The 10,031-nt window shown below is 40.5% G+C and overlaps 1 protein-coding gene across 9 annotated transcripts in view; it reads right to left on the bottom strand.

The window, feature by feature from the left end:
- Positions 1–5,369: 5,369 nt before the first annotated feature.
- Positions 5,370–10,031, bottom strand: part of NKTR (natural killer cell triggering receptor) — a 36,370-nt gene continuing 31,708 nt past the window's right edge. For 7 of the 9 annotated variants that reach the window (XM_056483989.1, XM_056483986.1, XM_056483991.1 and 4 more), the window contains 2 exons: positions 9,402–9,500; positions 5,370–7,702 (listed from right to left, as the gene is read on the bottom strand). In XM_056483989.1, coding sequence (XP_056339964.1) covers positions 7,624–7,702; positions 9,402–9,500 — 178 coding nt within the window. In that variant the 3' untranslated portion in view covers positions 5,370–7,623. The remainder of the gene's footprint in view (positions 7,703–9,401; positions 9,501–10,031) is intronic. The other 2 variants (XM_056483987.1, XM_056483990.1) reach the window with 1 other exon arrangement.

Below are 10,031 nucleotides of genomic sequence, written 5' to 3'. Positions count from 1 at the left end.
CCCTCAAGCTCCCCCAAAATAATCAAAGGACTTGGAGTTATTTATTGCAGAGAAAACAAGGTTGGGGCAAGAGCAAAATTACTATCTTAAACCTTTTACAAATATTTAAAGCAGGTGGTCTGTTCACTTTTATTTAAATATTTACAGGAGTGACAGGACAAGGGGGGATGGATTCCCACTGCCAGAGGGCAGGGTTAGATGGGATATTGGGATTGGAATAGAATTCCCAGAGCAGCTGTGGCTGCCCCTGGATCCCTGGGAGTGTCCAAAGCCAGGCTGGATGGAGCTTGGAGCAGCTGGGATAGTGGAAGGTGTCCCTGCCATGGCAGGGGTGGGACTGGATGGGCTTTAAAGTCCTTTCCAACCCAAACCATTCTGAGATTCCCTGATTTTATTAGAAGGAAATGTTCTCTTCCTCTCTGTGATCAGCAGTGATGGGCTTATGCAACAGAAAACAGCTCTATTTAGACCAAAATGGTTTGTTGTTTGGGTTGTTGTTTGTTGGTTTTTTTTGTTTTTTTTTTTTGTGTTTTTTTTTTTTTTAATAGAGTGTGTAGTTCAGACAATTTTCATTTTGGCAGTCCAACTGCTCAATATCAGCCCTGAAAATTTTTTTTTGTAGGTTGGTTGGATAAGAACTACTGTGATTTATACAGCTGGAGTTGATCCTGACTCTGCAAAGGAGGAAACTGTGCAGAGCTGAAAAGGTCCCTTTTTGCCATGTTCTCTGGCACAAACTGCTTGTGAAAGGTGTCAGTTCAGAGCTATTCATGGAAATGAGAGATGAGATAGAATCTATGCAGCTTCCTGCAGAAAGTCAGGAGGAAATCCATTGCTAAAGCTGCATTTCTCCACCAATGTGTGGGTTTTGTTACAGAAAGTGGTTTTGATAAAACAGATTTTTTTTTCCTTTATTTTCCCTCCTGGTTTAATAGAAGACAGGTGTATTGCTACACTCCTGAAATCAAGAATCATATTCCCAGATTCCCTACTGTTGACCAAATTTTCCTCAGACAGCTCTCACTCCTGCCAAGCCCAGAGGGGAATCACATCTGCACAGCAGCCTGTGAGCTCTCAGGGGCAGAGGATTGTCCCAGGTGATATTTGGTGGCTTTGGTGGCACAGAGAAACCACCAAGCACCTCAAAGTCTCTGCAAGGGCTCCCACTCCCCAGCTGTGCTTCCACAGATGAGAACATCGAGTCCTTGGTATCCTCCTCTCTCTTGTTTTTTTTTTTTTTTTTTTTTTTTTTTTTTTTTTTTTTTTTTTGTTTGTTTTTGTTTTTTTTTTATTATTATTTTTAATTTTTTTTTTTAAATTTTTTTTTATTTTTAATTTTTAAAATGATCAATTGTTTGTCACAAGGGAAAGATCTGATCTTTGAAGAAGGGAGAGTTAAGGCCCAGGGGCTGAGGAGATTCCTGTTTAACCAGAGGTGAAGAACTTGTAGGTCTCTGTGGGATATGTGATTTCCTACATGTTCCCTAAAATCATCACAGAATTTCAGAATTCTTTGGGTTGGAAGGGAACTAAAAGTCACTTATGAACAATCCCAGTCCTTGCAGCTTTTCCTGAGTGCCAAACAGTGATGCCACCTGGGGAGGGGCAGCTGCCCTGTGCCAGTGACACTGAGTGACACCAGCAGCTCATGGGGACACCCCTGGGCAGACACCACAGGGACTGACCTGTCCCTTCTGGGGACACACTGGGAATAAGGGAAATGAAGTGACAGGGGCTATAATATATTTTATATATATAATATAATATAATATAATATAATATAATATAATATAATATAATATAATATAATATAATATAATATAATATAATATAATATAATATAATATAATATAATATAATATAATATAATATAATATAATGTTATATTATATAATATAATATAATATAAAATTATATTATATAATATAATATAAAATTATATAATATAATATAATATAATATAACATTATATTATATAACATTATATTATATAACATTATATAACATAATATAATATAATATAATATAATATAATATAATATAATATAATATTATATTATATTATATTATATTATATTATATTATATTATATTATATTATATTCAAGATAATATTATATTAATATTATTGTAATATATTATGTTATATTGATATATTATATGAATATAATAAAGTTGACATTGCTTCACAAAACTTGTTTTTAAAAAATCTTTCTTCCTGCCAAAACTCACATCCCTCTCACTGGACTGGGTTCATTCTCAGTCTTTCTCAAATATCCTGGTTCTGAAGGCCCACAAAGCTCTGCTGATGGATTCCCTCACATTCCACTTCTGGAAGTGCAGCAATCCTTGCCTCTCCCCTTCACCAGGACCTTCCCAAACCTCCTCATGCTTTTCATTTGCCAGAATCCTTTGGGGTGAAGTTCTGTGGTGCCCAAGGAGAGGGGAAGGATCTTCCCCATCCTCCCTCGTAGGGTGCACCATGAGCTGGAGGAAGGAGCAGCCCCGAGAGGGAGGGCAGCCCTTTGCTGTCTGGAGGAATGAACGGAGGAATTCTGCAGCCTGAGGCCAGGACTGGGACATAATGGCAGAGTGGGAGCTGCAAGTGTTCACAAGCTGTGCTGGGCTCAGAGCTCCCCGTGGCAGAACCACAGGAAAGAGCTCCAGGATCGAGTCCCCAGCACAAACCCTGCCCCAAGGGCACATCCAAACATTCTGTGAGAGCTTCCAGGGCTGGTGGCTCCAGCCTCCTCCAGTGCCTGAACACCCTTCCATGAGGAAATTGCTCCTGATATCAAATCCAGATCGCCCCTGGTGCTAATTGAGGCTGTTCCCTCTCCTCCTGTCCCTGTTCCTGGAGCAGACCCTGATCCCCTGGCTGTCCCCTCCTGTCAGGGAGTTGTGCAGAGTCAGAAGTTCCCCCTGATCCCCCTTTTCTCCAGCTGAGCCCCTTCCCAGCTCCCTCAGGATTTCTCCAGCCCCTTCCAGCTCTGTTCCCTTCCCTGGACACGCTCCAGCCCCTCAATGTTTGTCGTGGTGAGGGGCCCAGGGCTGCACACACAATTCCAGGTGCAAAGGCAGAGAATCCCTGGGATAAGGACATCACTTTCCCTGGGCTGCACCCCATTCTGGCAAGGACAGAGATACAGCAGAAATATCAATTAATCCCAGATTAATGTCAATCCCTTCTTTGTGCATCCACTATGCATAAATTTATTACCTTCATTAAAAAACCTCCCCAAACCTGTCACAGGCCCTCTGATTTCACTCCTGCAATCCCATCCTCTTCCCAGGGATCACAGGGATATGATGAAATTCAGGCCTGAGTCCCTTTAATTGTTCAGATGATTTGTAAGCAGTTTTAATGTACCAGGTGGAAAATCATTCCTGTTTCACAAGCACCTAAAAAAGAATTATTTACAGGGATGTGAAGCAGGGGTGGGGCAGGCAGAGCTTGATCTCCTGATTTAAATCCCAGGCAGCATTCTGTTTGGGAATGACACCAGATGGGATTCCAGGGGGCAGCTCAAGGTCATCCAAACACTGTGCTCTGCTCTGAACTGTGAGTGGGATCATCAGGAACCACACAAAGCCAGAGCAGAAATTCAATCCACTGCCACAGACCCAGGGATCCTCAGGAGGAGCACTGGGAATGCTCCTGCCCCTCGAGTTCAAGGACACAAATAGCCCTGGCTGGAAGTGACAGGGTGGGAAGGAAATCTCTTGGCACAGAGATATGGCAGGGAAAGTGTGTTTATGCTGTGGCTTTGGAAATCTAATTTATAAGTAGTTGTTGGAGAGGCAGATGGTTCATTTAATGTTGTCTTATTTGAGACAAGGCACTCACCTGCAACTGGAGATAGAGCCACTCCCCAGCATCCTGTGGAAAACCTATTCCCAAAGCAACCCCAGACCTGCACACCAAACCTTGCTTGAACTTTTTTTTTTTCCTTTTTGATGAAATCACTGCTAACTGAGCACTAATTTCACTTCACTGCAGGATTTCAGACCTGTTTCAGTCCTGAGCAGTCCATGCCCAGGTGTCACCACTCTATTTTTACCCAGCACTGCTCCAGCCCTGCCTCCAGAGCCAGCTCAAGGTGACACTGTGACCTCCACAGCAGCAGCACCTGAGAGCAGCCCTGGGATCCCCAGGATTGACTCCTGCAGGGAATGCAGCTCTGGAAGCATCCAAAAACATGTTCTTAAAAAAAAAAAAAAAAAAAAAGGTTGGTGACTACTCCTAACACCCTGTTAGGGAGGGGATTGTGCCCCTTCACCCCAGCCTGCTGTGCTGTGTCAGCTCTGGGGTCCTGGGGCTGCAGGAGAGGGTTCAGAGAAGAGCATGGGGATGCTCCAGGGCTGGAGCCAGGCTGGGAATGTTCACCTGGAGAGGAGAAGGCTCCAGGGAGAGCTCAGAGCCCCTGCCAGCCCTAAAGGGGCTCCATGAGAGCTGGAGAGGACAAGGGATGGAGGGACAGGACACAGGGAATGGCTTCAAACTGAAAGAGGACTGGGTTAGATGAGACAATGGGAAGAAATTCCTGATTTTCTCTGCAATGGCACAGGGTGCCCCTGGATCCCTGGCAGTGCCCAAGGCCAGGCTGGGTGGGCTTGGAGCAGCCTGGGACAGTGGGACGTGTCCCTGTCCATGGCAGGGGTGGCTCTGGATGGCTTTGGGGTCCCTTTTAAGATCCCTTCCAACCAAGCCATCCCCTGACACGCTGGTTTGTGCTGCCCTGACACAAGACCTTGTCCAACACTGTTTTATCTGCTCTGAGCTGGTGCCACTCCCCCTCAAGTTATCCAGATCACAGTGAACACCTCACCAAACACCAAGGAACCTCCTCCCTTCACCCTCTTAACCTCAGACCAGGGAATTCCCCTTTCCCTCGTGCCAAAGCCAGTATTTCCACTGAAATCCAGGTTCTGTGGAACAGACTAATGGATCAGTCTGCAAGCCACCACACCTGCTGCCATTTCCAACAAGCTGAAGAAAGGATCTGGGAATGGAGCTTTGGGAAAGAAGATTCAGCAGAGCGGATAAGCTCAGCCCTTTCCCAGATTTTCATGGAGATCTGTTAAGTGTTTCTTTTCACCAAGGAGAGGAATCTTTTATAGATCTTGAGGAAATGGTGATACCTCAAATCGCTTGGTAATTTCAAAATATTTGTTCCTCCAATGACTATTATGTAAACCCAGAGTCCTGCTGAGGAATCGTTCCTCTATGTAGGTCAGGAAAAGGAAAAGCAACTTTGTATCTGAGCCTTGCAAGGGACAAAAGTGGATTCTGAAAGTGTATTTTTAATTTTCCTGCCTGTTTCCTTCAAGCAGCACCACGGATTTTTTCCAGATGTAGAGAAAACAGCATTTGCAGATATGTACAAAAGTTTATTTTACAAACAGCAACTACTTTGGAATAACAAAATTGCAAAAACATAGAGCAGCGTTAGAAAACCAGCTCAGGGGGACATTTTCTATCTGAAGCACAATTTAACAGACTTTACTAAACAAAAGTACCCCCAACCCTTCCCTCAACCCCTCCCCAACCATTCTCTACCTGGTGCAATTTCTTTACAAACCTTTGACTAAAGATATGAAAGACTTTAGTGACAGTGCAGTAATTTTTGATAACTACAGTTAATTGCTTGACCATATTTCTATTAACTTCCTGGCCTTAAAAAGTCAAATCAGATTTGAAATATGATAAAAATCTGATCCTGGAACAATATTTTCACTAACAGGTATTGAATAGTAATGGTTATATTTGTATCTTTTGTAACACCAATCCTCTAGTTCTATTTCCTTAGAAAGGGAAACAAGTTACAGTAGAACTGAAAATAAGAAACAAGAAATATCATTGAAATATTTGTTCAGGACTCTGAGATGGCTGCTGCTGTTAGAAACACATCTGTAAATGTATCCTGACTTGGATATTAAATGTATTTAATGCTAAAAAGTTTACCAAAGGGTGGAAGGGTTCTGTGCAGGAAAGGGATAAGAGCAGAGTTTTGGGTACCTCTAAGAAAAGTGAAAAACCTCCCTGGCCAATTCAATTTCAGGAACGTGCTGTGGGGGGGACAGAAATGGAGGGAACCATCACCACCTCCCTCTGAACTTACTTTTCATAAGTGAACCAAAACAATCACTGAATTTGGGTGATCTTAGTCAAATCAAAGAGAGAAGGAATTGATGCCTCAGTGAGAAATTACCACTTTTAATTTTTAAAGCTACTGGGTCCTGATGAGAGTAAGAAAAATGGTTTCCAATATTTGAAAATGAGGAAATGAAAGCAGCTCCAGATTTTACAGAAAGTCAGTAGTGGAAACTGTAATGGTACAAGAGTGCTCATTAGCACATTTGTTTTGTCACTACAGACCCTCAGTTTCAGGTTACATTCTGCCATAAAAAATGTGGTTGTCAGTACACAACTTTCTAAATCGCCCCCAAAACTTTACAGATTATTTTAAATCAAATCAATTAGAATATTGTAAGAATTAGTCAATGGTCTTCATCTTTTTTTGCAAATCATTTACCTGTAACTTACAAGTAATTTCTGGTACTAAACTTTACTTTGAAAATATTGTCCATGCTTTTTATGAGGCATCCCAGTATTTTTGTAGTCCTGTTTTAACAAGGTATAGTTCAGTATCTGTAATATCAGTATCTGATACTCCCTATGGTGAATGGGATATAGAGCTTTTACAAAGGAGGTTTTATAGAGGAATCTTTTATGGCTGGTTTTCGCAAAAAATTATCATCATGTCAGTTTTTGAAAGAGTGCTTTGGACAAACTCATGATACACTCATGGTTTACAACATTCAAAATGTGTTGAAGGATGCCAAGCATTGTAATAGGAACTGGAATCAAAATCAGGAAGTGTTTAGAAACACTTTTTCAGTCTCTGAAGGACATTGCTGTTTATCACAAAATTCCTCTTTTAAACATAAAAAGTTTAGACAAGTGGGATATTAAGCTCCAAATTCATTTATCACACTTTTGCTCACTGCTTGTCAGTTTGACAATTCCCCTGAGCATCAGCTCACCTTTGCCAGCAGAATTCCAGAACATCACAGTTCAGGAGGGATTAAGACAGAGTGGCAGGCTTTGTTTTGCTTACCTATATCCTGTGTAGAATGCAATCATCAACAAACAAGACAGCATGGAAACAGCTTCCAGCAATAAAAAAAGCATTTTCATCAACTAGAAATGGCAGCCTTTTTAAGAAATTGACTTCACAGTTTAATAGTTGCTAGCACATCTTTCCTAAGGTGTTTATAAACAGACTTGAAGACAGTTCTGATTGCTGCACCCAAAAAGTGGTGGCAGCAATTCACCTAAGTGTCATTCATGGCTTGGAAAAGCTGATTCAAGGAAACCAAACTGTATTTTTTTATTATTATTTTGTAAAAGTTGCATTTGACATTAAAAAAAAATAAAAAATAACATCAGCTGTCGAGCTCAGTCCTTCTCTGTAAGCAGAGAGTTGAGTTCACTGTTAAACGGGAAAGTTTCAGCTAATTCAGCAACCAACCTTCATTTGTGACATTGTCAGAACAGTTTTTTTGAATATAACACTGAAAAAAATTCTGGAAAACAGTTTCCATCCTCAAAGGAAGGTTCTCAGCTGTATCTGCTGCTCTCACTGGGGCTCCTGTTGTTGGAGTAGCTGCGGTCGCTGTCGCTGTCGGAGCCGTAGGACCTGCAAGGGGAAAAAAGATTTCAGTGCCTCAAAGCTGCAGTTTGAGCTTCACATTTAAAATTGCATCATGTCAAAAAGTTGCCACAGATAAGCAAACACACCAGTCTTTTATAGGATTGTATTTCTTGTAAGTGAAGGATTCATTAAAGGACACTCAAAATGGAAATAATCATTAACTCCATATGATGAAAACTCTGTAACTCAAGTCAAACTGTTTGTAACTTCTTGCTTTCTCTGTTACAGCTAAAACCATCCAAAATTAATGTTTTTATAAAAGCTAATTGAGCTGAGTGAGAAGTGTATTCTAACAAGTGGAATTTTACACTGCAAGCATTTCTCAACTAGGATAATTTCAAAAATCCTTGATTTATATATTTGATTTTCTTGTTAGAAGGAAGGTCTTAAAAATTAGGCCCCATAACCACAACAGAGGTGTGTTTGTGTGTCTGCAGTGTGGAAATTGTATTTAAAATGTTTTGGCTCCTCCAGACAAATTCCAAGCTCAGCACCTGGCCAAATGTCAACACAGAGCCCAGATGGTTTCAGACAAGCCACAGGACACATTCAAATTACACAGAACAAGCTTTCAGAGATTTTCCAGCCTCCTGCCTGCAAGGGAAGCTTTCTAAGTGAAAGGTGAGCATTTCCTAATCTCACACTGAAGCTCCTCAATGTATTAAAGCAATGGTTTTTTATTTCCACTTTCTTCATTAAATCTCATTAATTTTCCCTCCAACACAAGATGAAAGTTGCCTTGTGCAAATGGGTGAGAGCAAAGTCCATTAATAGTTGGTATAAAGCTGTGAAAAAAATTTGTGTGAGGAGAGGATGGAAATGCACAGCAGTCTTAGAAACCTGATTTATGACTAATAGGGGGCATATTAAAAGGTATAAAACAAATCATCAGGGATATTAAATTTATCTACAACTCTCCATATCTCTGATCTCTGTGAAATGTGCTCACTTACAGTTATATAAATCCCCTGGACTGAGGAGAATAAAATTTATTCTAAACTCATCAGATTTGCAGGTAAAAATATTCTTTCAAAATACATTCTAGGAAGTTAAAAATTAAATCTGGATTGTGGCAAAACTTTTAATTTCCCTTCTAGATTGTTTTAAATCCACTTCTGCAATGTAACCAAAAAGAATTTACCATCCAGTAGAATTCTCTGTATAGCAGGCAGCTTTTAATCTACAACACAGCACTTGATTTAAATCTTGAGTTATATAGGTTTTAAGAAACACTTGATATTATTAAAAAACCCCAAATCATAGAATCATTAAGGTTGGCAAAGACCTTGAAACCACCAAGTCCAATGGTTAACCCATCCCCACTGTCTTCACTATTAAACCATGTTCTCAATGCCATTTCCACAAGTTTTTAACACTTCCAGGGATGGGAACCTTCATCATTTCATTGGGAAAAGGTGCTAATTCTGAATGCATGGATACAATGAACTGGAAATCAATTTTCACTTATCCTGGTTGCTTCCCCATCTCATATTTGCAATATCAGAACTTCCAACTTCCTCACTCACACGCACACTCTGATTTTAATTCGAATTTGATTTGAATTATTACTGTTGCTGAGTGTATTCCTTATTTTGATGGGGGAAAAACCAGCACTGTGGCCTTGTTAAACATCCTGTGTTTGTGTTCAGCAAATCCTTGTGCACCAAAGCAGGGTCAGACCCACCTGGATCTCCGGTCGTAACTCCGGGATCTCCGGTAGCTGTCGCTCCTCTTGCTCCTGCTCCGACTCCTGCTGTAGTAACTGTCATAGGTGTAGGACCTGCTTTAAAGGGGGGACAAAAGTAGTTGTTGTGAATTCACAATTTCTGGTCTAAAATGCTGTTTTAAATGCTGGTCTAAAGGATATTTATATACAGTCATGAGGGGCTGTACAGAAATTACTTTCAAGGATGTGGAAAACAATTCTACACTTTATAAAGGTTTCCACACAACAATCTTCAAAATAACAGTAAAAATCTCAAATTTTGTTAGGAAGGACATACTAAGCATTTAAAAAGTTTAGTGCTCTTTTTTACTAGTAAAATTCTTGTTTGCTGATACTTCTGAAAGCAATCAAAGTGATTCCATTTCTAATTCGATTCTATTTAAAAAAACAAAAGCAAATGTGTTCACTACTACTTACAGCATTACCTGCAACTGTAATGCCAGGATGGATTGGTTATTTTCAGCTTTTGAAAGTGTCCTGCATTATTTTGCTTTAATTCAAGTTGCCATCATGGTATTATAATAATAATTTTAAGTACTAAAGGTCCCTGGAAGTGTCCAAGGCCAGGCTGGATGGGGCTTGGAGCAT

The sequence above is a fragment of the Oenanthe melanoleuca genome, chromosome 2 (genome assembly GCF_029582105.1).
Source record: "Oenanthe melanoleuca isolate GR-GAL-2019-014 chromosome 2, OMel1.0, whole genome shotgun sequence".
NCBI classification, from domain to species: Eukaryota; Metazoa; Chordata; class Aves; order Passeriformes; family Muscicapidae; genus Oenanthe; species Oenanthe melanoleuca.
This window is presented reverse-complemented; position numbering and strand designations above follow the sequence as displayed.